The sequence below is a fragment of the Entelurus aequoreus genome, linkage group LG18 (assembly GCF_033978785.1).
Source record: "Entelurus aequoreus isolate RoL-2023_Sb linkage group LG18, RoL_Eaeq_v1.1, whole genome shotgun sequence".
In the NCBI taxonomy this organism is placed as follows: Eukaryota; Metazoa; Chordata; class Actinopteri; order Syngnathiformes; family Syngnathidae; genus Entelurus; species Entelurus aequoreus.
In genome coordinates, this window is record NC_084748.1 from 26,448,229 (window position 1) to 26,473,069 (window position 24,841).

Sequence of the window (24,841 nt, forward strand, 5' to 3'; positions counted from 1 at the left end):
ATATATATTTATATATGTGTGTGCGTGTGTGTACATATTGTTACTTTACATGCAGTCAGCTTTCGGCCCTCGGCCAAATTTTTTTTGCCCATTGCTGTCCCCGGGTCAAAAAATTTGGACACCCCTGCTATAGTGTTTCACTAATGCTGGATCCGTTTAGCACACACCTTCTAAAACTTGTAGGTCACCCTCTTTATTTTCAGGACTAAAAATAAAAGGTTTTCCCCAAAGTAATCGTTGTTGGCGCTCACAAAGTCTGCATGATTTCGATTGTTGTTGATGGGTAAGGGATCTGTGGTTCCTACGTCTACGTCACGGATTACGTGACTGGCTTGCTCATTATCTCTCAAAAAGGCTCTGGAATCTCCGTGAGATTGATACTACTTTGATCATATCTATTTACTCACAAACTTTGTAAGTCTTTTAGTGTTATAAATCAGATATACAGGTATATAATAAAAGCTTTAATATAGGCATCTTGTTTTTCCATTTTACTGGTACTTTGAACTTCTGTTCATTTAAAAAGATTGATTTATTTTAAAAAGGCAGTCAAAATGGCAACAATAACAACAAAACAACACTATATCTGACGAGCTTCCTCAAGAAGAAAATAGTATTTTGTGATGATAATGATGATGAAGATTTATTTAAAAGATGCACACTAGTATATAGATTAAGTTTAGCTGGCAGACTTTAACTAAAATGATACTTAAATCTATTATTTTACACAAGTCTGGTTCTCTTGGTAGCTAACTGTCATGATCCATGGCCAGGATCATGTTTTGTTATGTTCTGTTAGTTTTGGACTCCCTTAGTTCCTGTTTGTGCACCTCTGGGTTTGTTTTAGTTTTCATGGGGATTAATTATTTACCTTGCTCGCCACGCTCAGTCTGGCTTCATTGTTTTCTTCTTGCTACCGTTACGTGAGTATTCCTTCTCTCTAGTCTATGCTATGTGTTAGCCTTAGCGTCCAGTGCGAATGGCACGTTTTTCCTCTGACTTGTTTTCCATTTTTTGTACTTGTTTGATTTCGACAATATATCATGTTCCTACCTGCACGTCCTGTCTGGAGTGGTCCGTCTGCACCCCGGGGAAACGAACCTTGCAGCAAGCTGCGACCCACCCGTACGTGACGTGACACTAACTACGAACAAGCTAACTAAATCACTTACAAAGAAAAATCAGAGCTTTCATCCTCCAGATGTCTGACAAGCCTCTGCTTTAAATGCTTCCACATCACAGATGTACTGTGGTTCAAAGAAAAGTAAACTTTTAATGCAAGTTTTTTTGGTTTTTTTTGACTTGTCCAGTTTTCACATTTTTCTCTTCCTGTTATGCGGTGATTACTGGTCGTGCTAGCACGTGCATCTCTGTTTCTGTCCGGCAAAACAAGAGCGATGACATCACCGACTATTATTGACAAATTAATTTGTCTGCAACAAACTTCTTTAACAATTTTTGTCCACAACAACAACAAATTGCTCCACCTTTCCTAGTTACTGTGATTTTAAACCCAAGTCCTTATGTTTATGGGAAAAATGTCTCTGGGACTCAAGGAGAGTAAGTTCACAACATCCTTTCAGATTTGAACTTGTCAGGGACCCAGGACCTGCTCCTAGTAACATCACTGAAAAATATATTCCAACTAACCTGACACACCCCATGGATTGGTCTCTTTGATGTTTCAAGCTGCATGTAAATTGCATGAGACTAATCATTTCTTGGGAAATCTAATGTTGCAACTTTGTTGCTGTTTTTGCTCTTACACGTCTGACATTCTTGATGAAAACCTGCTCCAAGAACCTCCCACTTACTACTATATAAAAAGAGACGGCAATACCTGTTGTGTCAATTCGGAAGAAGACACATTGTGTGGACTCATCATTCTGCATCAAAAATGGTTTCCTACGAGTTGACCGTCTACACTGGCAAAGAAGCCAGTGCCATAACCGTGAACAGCATCTACATAAAGCTGGTGGGCACAAAAGGCGAGAGTGACCGCAAATGGCTGAACATTTTGCCCATCTTCTGGGGATCAGTAAGTCTGGATACAAACTTTTTGCTGTGTTGTAAATGATTTTTGCTAACTCACAAGTGCATTAAATCAAATGATCAGTGCAACTAGTAAACACATGCAGAGCAAGATAATAATATTAATAATAATATAATGGATTTAATTTATGTAGCGCTTTTTTCTAGTGTGAATGGCACTGTGCGCAAGGTGGGTGAAGTGTTTTGCCCAATGACACAACTGCAGTGACTAGGATGGAGGAAGCTGGATTCGTACCAATAATCCTCAATTCACTGGATGGCTGCTGTACCATCTGAGTCACACCTTGAATAGCTTCAGTTATTGGAAGACACATTAAATTTACAATACTGCAGTTTGAGATAAGTAGCCAGGAAGAACAAAATTAAATGACATCAAATTGAAAAGTGCCAAAAATACATAGATATTGAATGTTTGTGTGGTATCGGACATTCAACATTCAAACGATGATATTCAAGCTTTTTTGTCTTGTGTGTATTTTGTTAAACTTGCCAAATGCAATTTGGGATACTATGAAGACAATAAGTATGATACATACATTTTGTCCCAGCTATTAATAATATCATAGCTAGCGCGGAGAAAGGCAGCGCCGGTCAGTAAGAAGCTACTCCTACAGACCGCGACCACTTCCCTGAGGACAGCAGGAACTTCACTCGGTGACAGAAAACACTGTGAGTAATGGCTTCCTGCGCGTCTTGCACCATACTCACGGAGAGGTTGGCTCTGCTAGAGGGCCGTGTCCGCCAGTTAGAGCAGAGTAATGTCGTAACTTTAGATGTTGCGGACACATCTGCTAGCGTTAGCTGTAGCGAGCTAACTAGCCCAGCTTGTAGCAGTCCTAAGCGGCCTACAAGCTACGGTGTACCGGTTGAGACGCATAATAGATTTAGCTCTTTAGCTAGTCCTACACCCCAGTCTACCGGGCACCACACCTTAGTTATAGGGGACTCCATCACCCGAAACATAAAGCTTAGCAAACCAGCCACAATAAAGTGTATCCCCGGGGCCAGAGCACCTGACATTGAAGCTAATCTTAGGGAGCTAACTCGCAACAGGCCTAGTAAACACGTACGACAGGCTAATCGCACCACTAATTATGCGAATATAGTTGTACACGTTGGCTCCAATGACACTAGAATGAGACAGTCAGAGATTACAAAGAGAAACATAGCCAGGACTTGTGATCTCGCCAGAAAGATGTCCAGGCATCGAGTAATTGTCTCTGGCCCCCTGCCTGCGAGAGGCAATGATGAGAGATATAGCAGATTAGTCTCGCTTAACAAGTGGTTGGCTATCTACTGTAGGCAGCAGGGACTAACGTTTATTGATAACTGGCCCTCTTTCTGGGGCAAACCAGGCTTGCTGATGAGAGACGGCCTTCACCCTAACCAGGAAGGCGCCATCATCCTGTCTAGAAACATAGACTACTATTTAAGTCTCACTTGACTGACTACACTAGAGCAAGCCCGGTCACAGGCAATTACAATGTCTGTTAGTCCGGGTGAGGAGTCAGTTAAGCTAGAACTAGCCAGCGCCAGGCTGGATAATCCATGTACGCATAGCAATTCTCTTAGAATAATACACAATTCACATAATGTTTTTTCTGTTGTGTCTGTGTCAGAGGTGGACATGCATTCTACTGAGGTGGCAAATTATGATATGTCCAGTCTATTGCAGCACCAAGCAAACAATCGGAAAATTCCCGTCATATCAATTCCTAGATATGGTCGAAACTATTTAAAGTGCACTACGCATAATAAACGCAACATTGTTAATATTGCCACTACGGATAATCTTAACAAAAACTCGTCAAAACAGCCCAATACCTATAATATGGGCTTTTTAAACATAAGATCATTGTCTCCCAAGGCGTTATTGGTTAATGAGGTCATTAGAGACAACAATCTTAACGTCATTGGTCTTAGCGAAACCTGGCTCAAACCGGACAAATTTTTTGCGCTCAATGAGGCATCTCCTCCTAACTATACGAATGCGCATGTTGCCCGCCCTCTTAAAAGGGGAGGGGGTGTCGCACTAATATACAATGAAAATTTCAACCTTACCCCTAACCTAAATAATAAATATAAATCGTTTGAGGTGCTTACTATGAGGTCTGTCACACCGCTACCTCTCGACCTGGCTGTTATCTACCGGCCTCCTGGGCCCTATTCGGACTTTATCAGTGAATTCTCAGAGTTCGTTGCTGATCTAGTGACGCACGCCGACAATATAATCATAATGGGGGACTTTAATATCCATATGAATACCCCATCGGACCCTCAGTGCGTGGCGCTCCAAACCATAATTGATAGCTGTGGTCTTACACAAATAATACATGAACCCACGCATCGCAACGGTAATACAATAGATCTAGTGCTTGTCAGGGGTGTCACCACCTCCAAAGTTATGATACTTCCATATACTAAAGTAATGTCCGATCATTACCTTATAAAATTTGAAGTTTTGACTCTTTGTCAACAAGCTAATAATAATAATAACTGCTATAGCGGCCGCAACATTAATGCTGCCACAACGATGACTCTTGCTGACCTACTGCCTTCGGTAATAGCACCATTCCCAAATTATGTCGGCTCTATTGATAAACTCACTAACAACTTTGACGATGCCTTGCGCGAAATTATTGATAGTATAGCACCGCTAAAGCAAAAAAGGGCCCCTAAAAGGCGCACCCCATGGTTTACAGAAGAAATTAGAGCTCATAAATTATCATGTAGAAAACTGGAACGCAAATGGCGCGCGACTAAACTTGAGGTTTTCCATCAAGCATGGAGTGATAGTTTAATAACTTATAAACGCATGCTTACCTTAGCTAAAGCTAAATACTACTCAAATCTCATCCGCCTCAACAAAAACGATCCTAAATTTCTGTTTAGTACAGTAGCATCGCTAACCCAACAAGGGACTCCTCCCAGTAGCTCCACCCACTCGGCAGATGATTTTATGAATTTCTTTAATAAGAAAATTGAACTCATTAGAAAGGAGATTAAAGACAACGCATCCCAGCTACAACTGGGCTCTATTAACACAAATACGACTGTATATACGACGGACACTGCCCTCCAAAATAGTCTCTCTATTTTTGATGAAATAACATTAGAGGAATTATTACAGCGTGTAAGTGGGATAAAACAAACAACATGTTTACTTGACCCACTTCCTGGGAAACTTATCAAGGAACTGTTTGTATTATTAGGTCCATCAGTGTTAAATATTATAAACTTATCACTTTCCTCCGGCACTGTTCCCCTAGCATTCAAAAAAGCGGTTATTCATCCTCTGCTCAAAAGACCTAACCTCGATCCTGACCTCATGGTAAACTACCGACCGGTCTCCCACCTTCCGTTTATTTCCAAAATTCTCGAAAAAACTGTTGCACAGCAGCTAAATGAACACTTAGTGACTAACAATCTCTGTGAACCTTTTCAATCCGGTTTCAGGGCAAATCACTCTACGGAGACAGCCCTCGCAAAAATGACTAATGATCTATTGCTAACGATGGATTCTGATGCGTCATCTATGTTGCTGCTTCTTGATCTTAGCGCCGCTTTCGATACCGTCGATCATAATATTTTATTAGAGCGTATCAAAACACGTATTGGTATGTCAGACTTAGCCTTGTCTTGGTTTAACTCTTATCTTACTGACAGGATGCAGTGCGTCTCCCATAACAATGTGACCTCGGACTATGTCAAGGTAACGTGCGGAGTTCCCCAGGGTTCGGTTCTTGGCCCTGCACTCTTTAGTATTTACATGCTGCCGCTGGGTGACATCATACGCAAGTACGGTGTTAGCTTTCACTGTTATGCTGATGACACTCAACTCTACATGCCCCTTAAGCTGACCAACACGCCGGACTGTAGTCAGCTGGAGGCGTGTCTTAATGAAATTAAACAATGGATGTCCGCTAACTTTTTGCAACTCAACGCTAAGAAAACGGAAATGCTGATTATCGGTCCTGCTAGACACCAACATCTATTTAATAATACCACCTTAACATTTGACAACCAAACAATTAAACAAGGAGACTCGGTAAAGAATCTGGGTATTATCTTCGACCCAACTCTCTCGTTTGAGTCACACATTAAGAGTGTTACTAAAACGGCCTTCTTTCATCTCCGTAATATCGCTAAAATTCGTTCCATCTTGTCCACTAGCGACGCTGAGATCATTATTCATGCGTTCGTTACGTCTCGTCTCGATTACTGTAACGTATTATTTTCGGGCCTCCCTATGTCTAGCATTAAAAGATTACAGTTGGTACAAAATGCGGCTGCAAGGCTTTTGACAAAAACAAGAAAGTTTGATCATATTACGCCTATACTGGCTCACTTGCACTGGCTTCCTGTGCACTTAAGATGCGACTTTAAGGTTTTACTACTTACGTATAAAATATTACACGGTTTAGCTCCAGCCTATCTCGCCGATTGTATTGTACCATATGTCCCGACAAGAAATCTGCGTTCAAAGAACTCCGGCTTATTAGTGATTCCCAGAGCCAAAAAAAAGTCTGCGGGCTATAGAGCGTTTTCTATTCGGGCTCCAGTACTCTGGAATGCCCTCCCGGTAACAGTTAGAGATGCTACCTCAGTAGAAGCATTTAAGTCCCATCTTAAAACTCATTTGTATAATCTAGCCTTTAAATAGACCCCCCCTTTTTTAGACCAGTTGATCTGCCGTTTCTCTTCTTCTCTCCTCTTCTCCCCTGTCCCTTGCGAGGGGGAGTTGCATAGGTCCGGGGGCCATGGATGAAGTGCTGGCTGTCCAGAGCCGGGACCCCGGGTGGACCACTAGCCTGTGCATCGGTTGGGGACATCTCTGCGCTGCTGACCCGTCTCCGCTCGGGATGGTTTCCTGTTGGCCCCGCTGTGGACTGGACTCCCGCTGATGTGTTGGATCCACTGTGGACTGGACTTTCACAATGTTATGTCAGACCCACTCGACATCCGTTGCTTTCGGTCTCCCCTAGAGGGGGGGGGGTTACCCACATATGCGGTCCTCTCCAAGGTTTCTCATAGTCATTCACCGACGTCCCACTGGGGTGAGTTTTTCCTTGCCCGTATGTGGGCTCTGTACCGAGGATGTCGTTGTGGCTTGTACAGCCCTTTGAGACACTTGTGATTTAGGGCTATATAAATAAACATTGATTGATTGATTGATTGATCAAAGTATGTGTCAATTTGCCCACCTCTACTTGTAGCGTGATCCAGCATTTGAGTTAGAAGCGTCCCTGACGTACTCAAAGTCAAAAAGACACAGTCAACTCACTCTCCATGCGTCCGACAGACACGCCTCATTTTTCACATGAAAAACGATACATTGTGAATAACTCGCCATAATTTGGGTGCAACCATTCATGTTCGTTGTTGACAAAAATAAACATTACAGTTTTTTGGCGATTGTAGCCAGTGACGTCATATTGGGATTTTCCTAACAGAAAACAGACTAAATTTGTCACAGACGCGAAAACCTCGCCCAATTTGCAAAGCGGACCTTGCTTGTCACGGCAAAACGTCTGTGATGCAGACATCAGACATCAGAAAAAACGTGGTTTACAACTGTCCTCTGTAAGCTAGTTAGCCTGTTAGCTAACAACAGAGAGACAAAGTTGTGTGAACAACTAAACGTCGTCTATTTCTGTGTATCTTCCTAAACACATCGTTACAAAATGCTCTTTTCTTTTTGAGGAAGCTCGATGTATTTGGTATCATTTTGTTATTGCTCCTATTTTGACTGTCCTTTTGTTAACATAAAAACACATTCCTTTTTTTTAATCAGCATTTTGCTTGCCATAGCTTTTAAATGGAGTCAACAGTTAAAAGTTTAATAGTTATTATTTTTGTAACGGTCAAATGAGCAGCATAAAAATTCAGTATAAATACATATTTCTAAATGAAGTAGTCCTCATTTGTGTACATTAGCACATGCCTAACAATATCTCAATCTGAATTTAAAAACAATTGTTAAAGCCACTGAAGAGGTGTACTTTCATATTCTGATTAGTCAATTTATCTTTAAGATAGTCAATGACTAGTCGACTATCAAAACAGCTGTTAGTTAAAGCTCTATTAACCAGCAAAAAAAAAACTGTTTTCAGCAGACTCGACAGGCACGATTTCAAGCCTATTTGTATCTGCTCGGCGCAGACGCCATCACCTCCACACAGTGTTGCAACATGCTAGTTTACCCCGTGTCCTGTCATTTGTTTTCTCTTAGGAGGTTACTTACTGTGTGGACTGTGAACACACCCTGGGACAGCTGATTCTGATCGAAGTAGACAAAAGAACATGGTTCCTGAGTGACGCTTGGCTCCCTGAAAAGGTGGAAATCACAACACCCGAGGGCGACGTCTACACTTTCCCCGTCTACTGCTGGATCAGTGACAGCGAGACTCACCGCTTCAGAGAGGGGAAAGGTGGGTTGCTTTGTGCGCTTGTCTGCCATCCTTCCTTCATTTTTGTTTTGTATATCAATGTGAGTTCAAAACTCTGTCATACCTTCATGTTTGTCTTTAAATAGTTGCTATTCTGCTAGGTAGTCTTTACTTGCTAGCTTAGCAGACAGTTAGCAGTCCCTCAATAAAGACTTCTTCTTCTTCTTCTTTTGATTTTTATGGCGGTTGGCAAGCAACCTTGTGGTGTGCATTACCGCCACCTACTGTAATGGAGTGTGGACCGAGGTGGATCCCTACTCTATATTCTTTTATTTAACCCAGTGTTTTTAAAAATGTGTATATTGCTTTATAACCTAATATATCTTCCACTGCTAACCTAATATTCTCTTTCGCTAACTTATTTCCCAGTATTTCCCTTTCTCTATTATATTACATACAATGTATTAAAACATGTCCTACATTTTCTATCTGTTGGCAAGAATCACACAGTCCTGTAGCATGTTTCCCTATCAATTTCAATGAACTATTTAGATATGTATGTCCTAATCTCATTCTAGTAATAATGTCTTCTTCCTTCCTATTTCTATTGCCTCCTCTCATTACACCTACTCTCCTCTGGACTTTGTAATACTCTCTACCTTTTGTTTCCTTATTTCAATTATCCTGCCACTTTTTATTGTGTTCTATCTTAATTATGTTCTTCACTTCTTCTTTACTGTGCTTAATCTCCATGTTTACTTCTGTTTTAGTGGTTGCTTGTTTTGCGTATTTATCAGCTAATTCGTTCCCCTCAACTCCTACATGAGCAGGAACCCAAAGAAATGTTACCACACCTCCCGCTTCATTTATTCTGTAGACTGCCACAACTATTTCATAAACTAAATCTTGTCACACGACTGCTTTTCTTGCTTTATTTTCCTCTATCCAATGAATTGCCATATAAATTGCTACCAATTCTCCCGTAAAAACAGATAACTTATCACTAATTATTTTATTTAATACTATATTTCCTTGTGGGATAACAACTGCTGTTCCTACCTCATTATTTATAGTTTTTGATGCATCTGTGTACACCATGATGTTGTCTAAAAACGTTTCCTCAATCCATTGTTCTATCTGGTAACTATTTAAATTTCTATTCTTTAGTAATTGCATGTTTACATTTGGGTTTTCATACATCCACGGTGGTATTGCAGGGATTGTTACTGTAGGGCTAACTTTAATATTATCAATTTGAGCTTTATTACATATGTCTCCTATTATCCACTCGAAACTATTCATTTTTTTCTTCTCTTTTTCTTGGCAGTTTAGTAGCACTTGATGGGTTGGATGTCCTTGCTTGGACCCTTTTAAGTTTGCCCAATAAACTGCTGACAGTTGATCTCTCCTCATATCTAAAGGTTTTTCATTCATCTCTACTTGTAATGCTGCAACTGGGGTTGATTTAGTAGCTCCACAACATAACCTTAAAGCCTGTGATTGGATCCTGTCTATTTTCCCAAGTAATGTTTTTGAAGCAGATTGATAAATAATGCATCCATAATCAATAACAGATCGAATTAAAGTGATGTATATAGCTTTCAATGTCTGCCTATCAGCCCCCCAGTCTTTACCCCTCAAAACCCTCATTATATTTAACACCTTTTTACTTTTCTCCACTATTTTGCTGATGTGGGTTGACCAGTTAATATTTTTATCAAACCATATACCCAAATATTTAAATACTTGTACCTCTTCTTTATTTTCTCCATAGAGTTTAATTTGGAGCTTGTTTTGTACTTTCCTCTTTGTAAAATTTATGACTTTTGTCTTTCCAACAGAGAATCTTAAACCCCACGCCGTTCCCCATTCTTGAACATTATTTACCGCTTTTTGAATCTTCTTTTCTGTATGATTAGTATTTCTACCTCTCTTCCACATCACTCCATCATCAGCAAACAGTGCCACATACACTAACCCTTCCACTTCACTAAAAACTTCATTTATCATTATTGAAAATAATACTGGACTTATTATACTCCCTTGCAGGGTCCCATTTTCCACTTCATATACTCTGCTGTATTCATTCTCTATTTTTACTAATATTGTTCTACTTGTTAAGAAATCTTTTATCCATCTATACATTTTCCCTCTAATCCCAATTATATTTAGTTTTATCAGCAACCCTTGTTTCCACAACATATCATAAGCTTTCACTTTATCAAAAAATACTGCAATTATACTTTCTTTATTTATTTGTCCCTTTCTAATTTCCTCTTCCAGCTGCACTGCTGGGTCGTTTGTGTTTCTTGCTTTGCGAAATCCACTTTGGTAGTTTTTTATTATTTCTTTTGACTCTAAATAATATACTAGTCTTTCATTAATCATTTTTTCCATTACGTTGCCCAAATTTGAGGTCAATGCTATCGGCCTATAATTACACGGATGAAGTTAAAGCCCAGCAAGTGCAGAAGTATCTCCATTGTGAAAGGCCAAGTCACAGACCAGAGATTTCATGTCAGCGGAACACCAGTACCAACTGTTTCAGAAATGCCAGTAAAGAGCTTGGGAAGGTGGTACGACGCAAGGCTCAAAGACACCGAACAGTTTGAGCAACTAAAAAAGGATACCATCACTTACATGGATCGCATCAATAAAACCTTGTTGCCAGGAAAACTTAAGTTGTGGTGTTTTCAATTTGGCATACTCCCAAGACTCTTGTGGCCTTTAACTGTGTACGAAATCCCCATCACCAAGGTTGAAAAATTGGAACGTGTGATAAGCACACAGCTGAAACAGTGGCTTGGAGTTCCAAGATGCTTCAGTTCTATTGGACTATATGGGCATGGCAAATTGGAATTACCAATCTCAGGACTGGTGGAAGAATTGAAATGCACCAAAGCAAGGCTGGTCATGACGCTAACTGAAACTGAGGATGCAGTCATTCGAACAGCGGCCCCCCGAGTAACAGCGGGAAGGAAGTGGATTCCATCAGAAGCTGTTCAGAGTGCAAAGTCTGCTCTTCAATTCAGAGATGTGGTTGGGCAAGTACAGCATGGGAGAGCAGGGCTCGGACTCATCCCAAAACCTCCCCTTTGGCACAAAGCAACATCAGAGCAAAAGAGACGGCTAGTAGTAGAGGAAGTCAGGAGACAGGAGGAGGGAGAGCGACATGCTAAAGCCGTCTCAATGGCCAAGCAGGGGAGATGGACCAACTGGGAAAGCCTGGAGAAGAAAAAGCTCAACTGGTATGACATCTGGCAGATGGAGGGAGCATGGCTGAGTTTTATCATCAGAGCCACGTACGACCTGCTACCGTCCCCCATAAATCTGAAAACCTGGTACGGAGAAGATCCCGCCTGTTCCCTGTGTCAAGTACCTGCATCTCTAAGGCATATCCTATCAGGGTGTACTATAAGTCTCACCCAAGGACGCTATACTTGGCGGCATAACCAAGTACTCAGAGAGCTTGCATCAACACTGGAACAGAGGCGAACCACCACAAACAATCTCCCACAAACACCAGCAGGAAAGGTCCACTTCACGCAATTTGTACCAGCTGGCCAACATCAAGAGTGTCAAACAACACCAAATAATGCAAGCATCCTGCAGTCGGCTTGAGATTGGAAATTGGAAGTGGACCTTGATAAAAAGCTTGTGTTTGCCCCAGAAATAATGGCTACAACACTCCGGCCAGACATGGTCCTGTGGTCTCCAACAGCAAAACTGGCTTATGTCGTGGAGCTGACAGTACCATGGGAAGAAGGGGTTGAAGAGGCGTACGAGAGGAAAAAAACAAATATTCTGACCTGACAGCTGAAGCATCCCAGAACGGCTGGAAGACCAGCATTTTCCCAGTAGAGGTGGGATGCCGGGGATTTATTGCCACATCTACCATCAGTCTGTTGAGAAAAATGGGGGTGAAAGGGCGCTCCCTCCAACAGACTATCAAGTCCATGTCAAGAGCTGCCGAAAAAGCCAGCAACTGGCTCTGGATTAAGCGCAAGGACCCCAATTGGGCAGTAAAATGAGAGACAATGGTATGCGGTCAGGCTTAGGCCTGACTCAGGGAAAAGGACGACCCTGCCATGCAGAGTCCAACAGGATATGGAGGGTATGGCATGGAGGGGGGTGTACCTGGGACGCTAGGTACATCGTTGAGCCCTCTGGAGACGTCGTGGGCTTCAAATCAACGAAACGTCGATGAAGCAGGGTGCCCACCCGAAGACCCCAATGACATACTTACCCTCCCTTTCACCACTCCACACCGACTGCTACCGTCAAGATTGTTCCTACTTACCAAAGGGATTGAAACATCTAGTTCTATTTGCTTTACCTGCCTCTTCCGGGTCTTTCCCTGGTTTGCATATTGGAATTATTACAGCTTCTTTCCACTCTGCTGGTAATTTTCCTTCTCCATATATCCTATTATATAATTTCAAGACCACTTCTTTGCCAATGCTGCTTAAGTTTTGGATCATCTGATAACTCACCTGGTCTTTTCCTGGTGTTGTATTTTTAACCTTTTTCAATATTCTGTCATGTCTGTTCATGTTTTTGTTTTGGCCATGTGTTTGTTTTTTGGACTCTTTTTAGTTCCTGGTTGCACTTCCTTGTTTGGTTTGGTTTCCATGGTCACCCATTAGTTTTCACCTGTCATGTCACGCACCTGTTCACCTGTCTTGTCACGCACCTGTTTTCACTGATCACGTCACTATTTAAATCTGTCTGTTTCTGTTGTTCGTCCTGGCGTCCTCGCACACATTCAGCACTCTGCTTCATGTCGTGTCACAGTTCTCTATGTCAAGTAAGTTTGTGTTTATTGTTCATAGTTTTTGTGCCCACGTGCATGTCTTTTGTTTCATAGCCAAGTTTGTTACCTCCTTTGTGAGCGCCTTTTGTTTATTTCTTTTTTATTGTTAAATAAACATGTATTCAAATTCACGCCTCGCACGCGCCAATTTTCCTTTGCACCACGGGAGAACAAACCACGCCACAGACCCAGTCCTGACATATTCGAACCATTTCATTCAAAGAAAATGTCATATCTATAGTGTTGATTAAACTATTACCATTGTCTTCCACCATTTCCCCAATGTTTAAACTAATTGTTTCTTCTCTCTTTTGTTTTTCTACATTTCTCAAATGATCATTACTGTGCACTTTAACAAATGTCTTTGCTAAAAGTTCTGCTTTTTCTTTATTTTCTACCACACACCGTGCCCCATCTTTCATCACATGATTTTTATGTTCATTTCTGATCCCTGACATTTTCTTGATCATTCCGCACACTTGGCCTAAAGGAGTAGTTCTATTTAATGATTCACAAAACGTTCTCCAATAGTGTTTTCTTGTCTTTTTAATAACATACCTTACTTTAGCTTGGTGCATTTTATATTGGATCATATCTTGGAAAGTATGTGTTCTTCTCAATATTCTAAATGCTCTATTCCGTTCTTTTAATGTTTTATGTCCTTTGATTTATGTTTATGTGAATGAAGATTGGGTAGTGATCACTTCCTAAAGTGCTGTCTTTATTTACTTCCCACTCTACCTTTCCTGCTAACCCTTGTGACAATCTATTGCTGTTTCTTTACCCGTAACTACATCTAACCTTGTTCCCGTCCCATCATTCACACACACCAGTTCTTTTTCCTCCAAAAATGCTTCCAATGTTTCCCCATTCCAGTCATTCCTTTCACCCTACATTGTGCTATGTGCATTAAAGTCACCACACCAAATGATATTGCCACTCCAGTGCTCGACTATTGTTTCTAGTTGATGAATTTGTAATTTCTTGCACGGATTACAGAAGTTTAGCACTTTGTATCTTTCTTTATTATTCCATACTTCTACCCCTATCATTTCTAGTTCTTGTTTTTCTTTTAATATTTTATAATGCATGTCTTCTTTTATAAATATGGCACATCCTCCTCCTTGCCCATCATTCCTATCTTTACGTATTGTTATGTATCCTTTTTTTATAAAGCTCAATTTTGGCTTCAGCCAAGTTTCTTGAATACATAGTATATGTGGTTTATTTTTCATATTATTAATATATCCCTTTAGTTCCTGTCCGTTTGCTATTAAACTTCTGGCATTCCACTGAACAATTAACATGGCGTTGAATTGTGGTAACATGACTCTGTCTCGTCTACTCTCTGTAGTTCACCTTGTACCTGTTCCCAAGATAGTTCTTTTAAATTTAAGAACTTTGCTGCTGCTTTGACAATTATTTTTGATCTTCTCAGTTTTATTTCTTGCCTGTTCTGTGCAGTTTATTACATATGCCAGGAACACAACTAGCTTGTCCATAGAATGTCCTGTATTTGTTGCCTCTTGTTTTTTATTACTTGAACTATTGTCACTTCTGTCTTGTTCTGAACTATTCTCACTTCTATCTTGTTCTGCACTTTCCTGATTTCTTACTTTAACTGCCTCTGCGTATGTAATATTTCTTTCTACTCTGATTTGCTGTACTTCTGTTGCCTGTTTCCTTATGACGCAGCCCCCATACGCTGCTGTGTGATTCCCGCCACAGTTACAACACTTGACCAGTTCATTATCTCCACATTGTCCATATTCATGCTCCCCTCCACACCTTCCACATCTCAACTTAGCATGGCACACACTGGCTATATGCCCATAGCGTTGGCACTTGAAGCAGCGTACTGGGGGTGGGACGTAAGCTCTAACGTAAAAGCTTAAAAACCCAATCATAATTATTTGCGGTAGGACTTCATCGACAAACTGTACTAGTACTGATTCGCTCTCCGTCTTTTCTCCATTTCTGAATGCCATCATTCTTGTCATCATTTTGACAGTCCCCCCTTTTATTTGTCTTTTCAATTCTTCTAAATTTTCACTTCTTGGGATTCCTGTTACTACTCCTCTTGCCCCCTTTCGTTCTCCCACTTCCATTTTTTCCTTTATTATCTTATTGCACAGTTTTTGCAACTGCATTGCTTTACTCTTTTGCTGTCCATTTTTGCATTTAATCAAAAGCCGTCCGTCCCTGAGCACCTTCGCTATCTCCACCTCTCCGATGTCCTTTTTTAACCCCTTAACCAGTGTCATTAAACTTATGTCATTCATGTCTTGACTTGATTTAAATGTATATATGATTCTGTAATTATCTTCCATAGTCTTTTTCCTCTTTTCTACTTCTTCATCTTCTTCATGAACTCTTTTAGCACTCGACTTTCCTTCATGCCCTCCACTCCCCTTCTTTCCTCTCTCCCCTCTAGTCCTATCCACGTCCATACCTTCCTTATACATCCCGTCACTATCCCCTTCCATCTCAATCCAGTCACAAAACAGCTCATGCACAACCGCCAAGAAGATTTGGATACTCTCACTTGTTTAGCCACTGCTCCTTGGTTTCTCTCAATAAAGACTCCAGTTGAGTTCCATTTTAAAGCATTAATAAACTGAAATGAAATCATACCAATTATAACTTACATAAAATACAGAATCATTCAACGTAAACAAACGTTCCAGCCTGATGCTAATGTACGTTAAAAAACATTCACATACGTATTACCAATTAGCAATAGTCATTTTACAGCAGGGGTGTCAAACGTAAGGCCCGCGGGCCGGATCAGGTCCGTGAACAGGAGCCGAAATTTTTGAATGAAAGAACCCTCTGTTCTAAATGTGTCTACTAGATGTCGCAATAGCAATCTCTTTGTAGATTATACTACATATGTAAAAAAAATAATAAACCACATGATGTTAGTGCACCAGTCGAGGAAACTGAGCAAACTACATAAATAACATCCCGTAATTTGATTTTGATATTATTTTTTTATCTTGATGGATTTTAAATTATCACCATGAGTTGACTGATGAACATTATCACATAATTTATTCAGAAAGTATAAATAACGACAAATAAAGATAGAATACTATTAACTGCAACATGTAAGTGTAAAAAAAACCTCAACAACATTATGATTTGTACATTTTCAGAATGTGCTTGTTCTATTTTTAATCAAAGAAAACATTCTAAAGTTGTCTTTATTTTTAAGTTATGGTGCCGTGATTTTAGCCAGGTTTTTCTCTATGTAGCTCCCGATCTAAAATGAGTTTGACACCCCTGTTTTACAGGGTGATTTTGACCATCTTAACCCTTGAGTCACCTTTGACAAAAATAAACTGATATTTTCTGCATTTTCTTCCCCCCATTTTCGACAAGATTACCGGGCTAAACATAAAGTTTTGAACAATTTTATCTTTAAAATGGCATTGTGGCACTTTTTGCAAAGTTATTCCAAATAAGAGATAAATATTTACTCCTCATTTAACCCCTTTGTCAATTTGGGTCGCCCTTTGACTCCCATTGTAACACATATTTTACATTATACTAAAACCAGACATGTTATTATGCTTTCACTTCACAAATACTAAATTGATCCAAGCATCTCCCTTTAAAATACAAGGAAAAATAGTTTTGAATGTAATTACACTTCTCAATCACCAGTTAATGTAAGAGCTATATCATTCTTTTACAGTGTTTTGCACAGTTGTTCATTCAAATTTAAAAATCTGCCAACAAACGATTTAAATGCAATAACACTGCGCCACCATGTTGCCTTGAGCCGAACCCTAATCTCAAATATGCAAACGTTTGGGAAAATATTTCATATTTGGTGGGGGTTTTTTCATAGTAAAATAATGTGGGGGGTTTTTGTTAGTTTTTTTTTACAAAAATAGTATAAAGTATAAAAACATTACAAATATATAAAAACATTATATCTATGGACAGGTCTAAAACTGTTGAAAAAATCTATAGCGTTAAAAAAATATCACTTACTTTTAACACTTTTGAGCGCGTCTGTTTTTCGGCTTGGGTGGATAGTGTGAGTTTTTTTGGTTTTTTTTAAACTGACATTTTTCCAAAAATAATAAGGCATCAAAATAAGTGTTGTCATGAATTACTGATTCTTGAAAGGCTGCAATTACCTCATCTAAAATACTCCACTTTGCAAATAGTTTTTGGAAATTATTCATATTTTGTGTTTTTCTCGTCATAAACATGTTTGTTTATTTTTTTTTTAAACAGCATAAACATTAAAATATGTAAAAACTTAATATATATGGATAGGTCTGAAGCTGTTGAAGAATTAAAAGTTTTGAAAAAATTATTACTTATACTTTCTGAGCGCGTCCGTTTTTTCGTCACTTAGAAGACTTAACGTAGTTTGGAATTAAGCCGACTAAAGTGTTGATGTAACAATAAATAGACAATGATGGTAATTCCTATTGCAAAACTTGATGTATAAATTAATATATATTAACACTTTCTAAAGTTCAACAGGAGACAGCAGATCCTAATGCCACAAGATGACAAAACTTTGAGAAATATTAAGATCCTTAAAGGCCTACTGAAATGATTTTTTTTATTTAAACGGGAATAGCAGATCCATTCTATGTGTCATACTTGATCATTTCGCGATATTGCCATATTTTTGCTGAAAGGATTTAGTAGAGAAAATCGACGATAAAGTTCGCAACTTTTGCTCGCTGATAAAAAAAGCCTTGCCTGTACCGGAAGTAGCGTGACGTCACAGGAGCTAGTATTCCTCACAATTCCCCGTTGTTTACAATGGAGCGAGAGATTCGGAGCGACAAAGCGACGATTACCCCATTAATTTGAGCGAGGATGAAAGATTCGTAGATGAGGAACGTTAGAGTGAATGACTAGAGAGGCAGTGATGGACGTATCTTTTTTCGCTCTGACCGTAACTTAGGTACAAGCTGGCTCATTGGATTCCACACTCTCTCCTTTTTCTATTGTGGATCACGGATTTGTATTTTAAACCACCTCGGATACTATATCCTCTTGAAAATGAGAGTCGAGCACGCAAAATGGACATTTAAAGTGACTTTTATCCCCACGACAATACATCGGTGACACACTTAGCTACTGAGCTAACGTGATAGCATCGTTCTCAAATGAAGATAGAAACAAAAGAAATAAACCCCTGACTGGAAGGATAGACAGAAGATCAACAATACTATTAAACCATGTACATGTAACTACACGGTTAAAAATTCTCAGCCTGGTAAGGCTTAACAATGCTGGTGCTAACGACGCTAAGGCTAATTTAGCAACTTAGCAACCGGACCTCACAGAACTATGATAAAAACATTAGCGCTCCACCTACGCCACATCCTCCCATCAACAGCCGTGCTCACCTGCGTTCCAGCGATCGACGGCGCGACAAAGGACTTCATCCGTGGGTTTGGCGGCAAGCATCGGCTAGGCGTAGTAAGTAGTCCTTGTTGTGTTGTTGTAAGTATTGTACTTAGCCGCTAATACACCGATCGATCCCACCTACAACGTTCTTCTTTGCAGCGTCCATTGTTCATTAAACAAATTGCAAAAGATTCACCAACACAGATGTCCAGAATACTGTGGAATTTTGTCGAAGAAAACAAGAGGTTTTTGTATCGGGTCGATGGGGTACAACCACTTCCGTGGATTTTGTGACGTCACGCGCATAAATCAAATCCAAAGGAGTTTTTCAACCGGAAGTGTGGCGGGAATTTTAAAATTGCACTTTATAAGTTAACCCGGCCGTATTGGCATGTGTTTCAATGTTAAGATGTCATCATTGATATATAAACTATCAGACTGCGTGGTCGGTAGTAGTGGCTTTCAGTAGGCCTTTAAGTGGTCAATGGTTAGCCATTTTGTTTGGCCACATAAATGCCCCCTGGTGGCAGCCAAGGAAGTGGTGTTTTTAAATAGTCAAAATGTATAACCTCCTTTTTAAAGGGGAACTGTGCTTTTTTCTCCCATTTGCATACCATTCACAATCCTTCCATGAGTCAAGAACAAATATATATATTTTTTAATGCATTCTAATTTGTAATAATCACCTTGTTCTCTGTAGAGAGCAGCGGTGCTAATGGGAGTAATCAATTTTGCCTCTAAATCACTCTACAAATGCAAACAGCACCAATAATACCTCATTTACACCTTGTGTCCAGAATATTAATCAAGAATTAGCAATATTGTTAGTAAGCGTTTACTCAAACTATGTTCAGCTGCACCGTGGTCACAGAGAGCTAACGGATTGTGCAACCACAGTGTTGACATATTGAGCTGCTGCTCATGATTGCCTGTTAGCTCGTGAAAGTTAATTCCAGATTATAAATCATGCTTCGCACCTGGATAGAAAACGGTTGTGGACATAAACCGAGAAGTCAGTCATCTGTGACATTTAACTAAGACCCAAAAGTGGCGAGAAAGACATAACAAGACATTAAGACTACGTTTACGCTGCAGGCCAAAGGGGCCCAAAGTGGCTGACTGTTTACACTGCAAGTAAAATTTGATTTTTAATCACACTCTTGTGTAAACGCGCATGTGGCCCGAAAGTGGGATCGACGTCACTTGCATGCGCACTTTGATAAAGTGAAAACAATGGAAGTTGACCGGGAGGAAATCGCTACTACTACAAAATAAAATAAAAGTCACCACACCTTAAAAATGATTTTTTTAAATGTGAAAATAGTTGTAAGTAATATAATGTATGAATGCATATATATATAGTGTAATATATTTAGGGGGGTTCTAACCTTTTTTTATGGCTGTTAAGTTGAGGAGGCACGGACATCAGCAAGGATCTACGTTAGCTTTATTTTTCAACTCACGTCCATTCTGGTCCTTCAACAATCGCTATTTATTCGGAATCTAAATACTAAGGCTGTGAATCTTTGGGGTCACGATTAGATTCAAAATCAATTTTTTTTCAATTCAACACGATTCTCGATTCAAAAACGATTTTTTTTCCCGATTCAAAACGATTCTCTATTCATTCAATACATAGGATTTCAGCAGGATCTACCCCAGTCTGCTGACATGCAAGCAAAGTAGTAGATTTTTGTAAAAAGCTTTCATAATTGTAAAGGACAATGTTTTATCAACTGATTGCAATCATGTACATTTGTTTTAACTATTAAATGAACCAAAAAAATGACTTATTTTATCTTTGTGAAAATATTGGACACAGTGTGTTGTCAAGCTTATGAGATGCGATGCAAGTGTAAGCCACTGTGACACTATTGTTCTTTTTTTTGTTTTGTTTTTATAAATGTCTTATGATAATGTCAATGAGGGATTTTTAATCACTGCTATGTTGAAATTGTAACTAATATTGATACTGTTGTTGATAATATTCATTTTTGTTTGACTACTTTTGGTTTGTTCTGTGTCGTGTTTGTGTCTCCTCTCAATTGCTCTGTTTATTGCAGTTCTGAGTGTTGCTGGGTCGGGTTTGGTTTGGAATTGGATTGCGTTGTTATGGTATTGCTGTGTATTGTTTTGTTGGATTGATTAATTTAAAAAAACATATATATATATTTAAATAAATGAATTTTTAAAAAAATAAATCGATTTTTTAAAAATGAGAATCGATTCTGAATCGCACAACGTGAGAATCGCGATTCGAAATCGAATCGATTTTTTCACACACACCTACTAAATATATATGTCCATTTATTACATATAGCTTAATATTTGCGCACTATTGGCAAGTGATGCACCGAAAATGTGGTCGTCTTAAGTAGACTTTGCTCACCAAAACCGAAAGTTGTGATGAAATATCCACTTCCGCTGGCGACTGCATCTTTCCCGGCGCACATGAATGACGTAGCTCGCGCTAAGATGACGAAAAAGTCACATACGGGTCGCATTCAGGTCGCATTGCGTTTAAAATCGGAGTCAGGACGACCTCCTGATGTGTCCTGAATCTGATGCGAAAAGATCAGATTTGAAGCACTTTGGAGCGTTTAGACTGAGCTTAAACGGGGCCTAAAAGATGCTAGTTTGCCTACCTGGCATTTTTTTATCCTTTCGCAATAATTATGATTCATTCTTCATCTAAACCGCAAGATTTGAAAATACCCTCAGTCAGCATCCCAGTGTGAGCTGACGTTGTACTGTGAGTGATTATTTTAACATGTTTATCTCTCATGAAGTAGAATAGAATACTTTTGTAGAATAGAGTTGTATTTGTCATTATTACAGTGAACAGGTTCAAAGAACAACGGAATTGGAGCAGATCCCCTAAGGTGCATACACAATAATTTAGTAATATGAATAGTAAAAAAATTATAAAAAAGAAGATATGTATCTATATATATGTATATATCCACAAACATGCATATATCCATATATATGCATATATATATACATATACACATAGAACATTATTGCACATTATAGTCCGAAAAAATAAAAAGACATAACACATGAGGACATGACGGACACATTGTGCTCACTCAGGCCTGTTTAATGCTACTATGGCTCTTGGGTAAAAACCGTTTTTTAGTCTATTTGTGCCCGCATTTAGCACCCTATAGCGTCTGCCCGAGGGTAGGAGTTCTAGGTGGCAGTGCCCAGGGTGGAATGGGTCTTTCAGGATGCTCTGTGCTTTCCTGAGACAGCGGGAGCTGTACAGGTCAGCCAGGGAGGGGAGGGGGCATCCTATGATCTTCTGGGCTGTCTTTACGACCCTCTGGAGCGCCTTTCTCTCTGCGGCCGTGCAGCTGCTGAACCACACGCAGATGCAGTAGGTCAGGATGTTCTCAATAGAGCACCGGTAGAAGGACACCAGCAGTTACTGTGAGAGGTGGTTGTTCCTGAGTATTCTCAAGAAGTGCAGTCTCTGGTGTGCCTTCTTGATGGTAGCCGTGGTGCTGGTGCTCCAGGTTAGGTCATCGTCCAGGCGGACTCCCAGGAAGCGGAAGTCGGAGGCCCTCTTCACGCAGTCACCGCTGATGACCAGGGGCAGGATGTCCTTTTTTTTCCTCCTGAAGTCTATGACCAGCTCCTTGGTCTTGGAGGTGTTCAGGGCCAGGTTGTTTACTGTGCACCACTCCGACAGCTTCTCCACCTCGTCCCGTGACGGAGTTGCTGGAGTGGGCAGGTGTGCAGTCATATGTGTAGAGGGATTAGAGTAGGGGACTCAGCAAGCAGCCTTGTGTAGAGCCGGTGCTGAGGTATAGGCTCGATGACATGTGGCGGCCCAACTGCACCCTCTGGGGGCAGTTGGATAAGAAGTCCTTAATCCACATGCAGATGGAGTTCGATAAAACCAGGTCTGACAGTTTGGACACCAGTCTGTCAGGTATTATGGTGTTAAATGCATGTATCTCCCCCCGTCTCCAGGTGACCCAGAGAGGAGCTGTGGTGATGGTGTCCTCTGTGGACCTGTTGGCTCTGTAGGCAAACTGGTGTGGGTCGAGCTCGGGAGGGAGGACTGAGGTGATATGGGTTCGTACCAGCTTCTCAAAGCACTTCATGGCTATAGGTGTAAGTGCACCTGGACGGTAGTCATTCAGGCAGCTGATGGAGTTCTTCCTCGTTACTGGGATTATTGTGGAGGTCTTCAGGCATGATGGGATGACGGCCTGAGAGAGGGACTGGGTGAAGATCTTAGTAAATACCCCAGCCAGCTGGTCTGCACAGTCCCTCAGTACCTGTCCCGGGACCCCATCTGGGCCCGTAGGCTTCCTCGGGTTCACCGCCCTCAGCGTGCGCCTCACCTCATGCTCCTCCAGTATAAGGGTACGGCTGCTGTGGGTGTTAGGTGGGGGTGTTGTGACGGTCGCAGGTGTCTTTCTCTCAAATTGGGCGAAGAAGCTGTTTAACTCCCCCGCTCGAGAGGCGTCGCCGTCAGCCGAGGGGTTACTGGGTCTGAAGTTGGTCATGTGTTGTATTCCTTTCCATACCTCCTTGGTGTTGTTGCTCTGAAGGTGGTCTTCCATTTTCCTCCTGTGCTCGGCTTTTGCCTCTCTGATACCTCTCTTCAGATTGGCTCTGGCAGCACTGTAGAGTGCCTGGTCCTGCGCTTTGAAGGCAATGTCTCTCTCTTTGAGTAAGCCCTGTATTTTTTTTGTCATCCATGGCTTCCTGTTGGGGTGGACCCGGATGCGCTTGTCCACTGTGACAGTGTCTATGCGGTGTTTAATGTTCCCCAGGACTGCTGCTGTGTACTGCTCCAAGTCTGACTTTTCAAAAACTGACCAGTCTGTTGTTTCAAAGCAGTCCTGCAGCTGTTCCATGGCTCCCTCCGGCCATGTCTTGACCATTTTGGTTATGATAGGAGCACTTCTCCTTATTGGTATGTAAGCTGGTAACAGGAGCAGGGACATGTGGTCAGACTTGCCTAGTTGAGGTAGTTGTTTGGCTCTATATCCATTTTTTATGTTGGAATATACTTTGTCCAGTGTGTTAGCTCCCCTCGTAGCAGACTTCACATGCTGGTGTAGTTTAGGGAGCACCTTTTTCAGGTCGGCATGATTAAAATCCCCCGCTATGATGTGGAATGCGTCGGTATATTTGTTCTGTTGTGCACTGATTGTATCGTGCAGCAGAGCTAGCACCGTGCTAGCACCGTGCTAGCGTCACTGCAATAAGGAGCTTTTGGTAGCCATCCACAAGCTTGCCAGAAGCTTGCTGTATGTATACTTTTGACCCAGCAGATTTGGTCATATTTTCAGTAGACCCATAATAAATTCATAAAAGAACCAAACTTCATGAATGTTTTTTGTGACCAGCGAGTATGTGCTCCAATCACTCTATCACAAAATTTTTAAAAAAATAAAATAAAATAAAATAAAAATAAAAAAACTATATATATATATATATATATATATATATATATATATATATATATATATATATATATATATATATATATATATATATATATATATATATATATATATATATATATATATATATATATACAGTGTGTATATAAAACATTGATGGAGGTGTTAGGATGTTTTTTAGAGCGCTTTACAGACAGAAAAGAGCAACTCCCCTAGGCTCCATTGTTAGGTCACAGTCTATACAGAATAAAAAGCATGAACAATCATATTACAGTGTCTGTATAGTATTAGCCCACATTTAATGTTGTGTTTGTACACAGCTGAGCTAGCCAGACAGCGTATGTACTGCAGTTGTAATAACACGCGTGACGTAGCTGTGTGTATCATGATAAATAATGAAGTGACTCACTTGATGGACTGTGTTTTCTGTTTGGTCCAGCTGGCCAGGGACGTTTTTTTAAGTTAATTATGAGTAATCGCGCCATTTATGATGAAATAGCTTAGCTTCAAGTTCCACATATGCAGCTTTGAGTCGATTTCACCTCACTTTAAAGGCTTCTCTCCTCTCCAACGTTTCACCCTCTTCTTCATGCTCGCTTCTAGAAGCAGCAGTTAATCCTTCGTTTTTTCAGCTTCAAAACAATAAGTTTGTGAATCCTCATTTGTCCAAAAATAGTCGTTTATAAGCGTTTTGTATCCAGAAGTAGAAACACTGGATACAGAAATCAATCCGCGGAAGAAGTCACTCCCGGAAATGATTGAATTGCTCA

At 40.4% G+C, this 24,841-nt stretch overlaps 1 protein-coding gene across 1 annotated transcript in view; it reads left to right on the forward strand.

Moving 5' to 3' along the window:
* The first annotated feature begins 1,897 nt into the window (after positions 1-1,897).
* The window catches only part of LOC133633416 (arachidonate 12-lipoxygenase, 12R-type-like), a 55,484-nt gene continuing 32,540 nt past the window's right edge, over positions 1,898-24,841 (forward strand). The window contains exons 1-2 of the mRNA XM_062025941.1: positions 1,898-2,038; positions 8,285-8,483. Coding sequence (XP_061881925.1) covers positions 1,898-2,038; positions 8,285-8,483 — 340 coding nt within the window. The remainder of the gene's footprint in view (positions 2,039-8,284; positions 8,484-24,841) is intronic.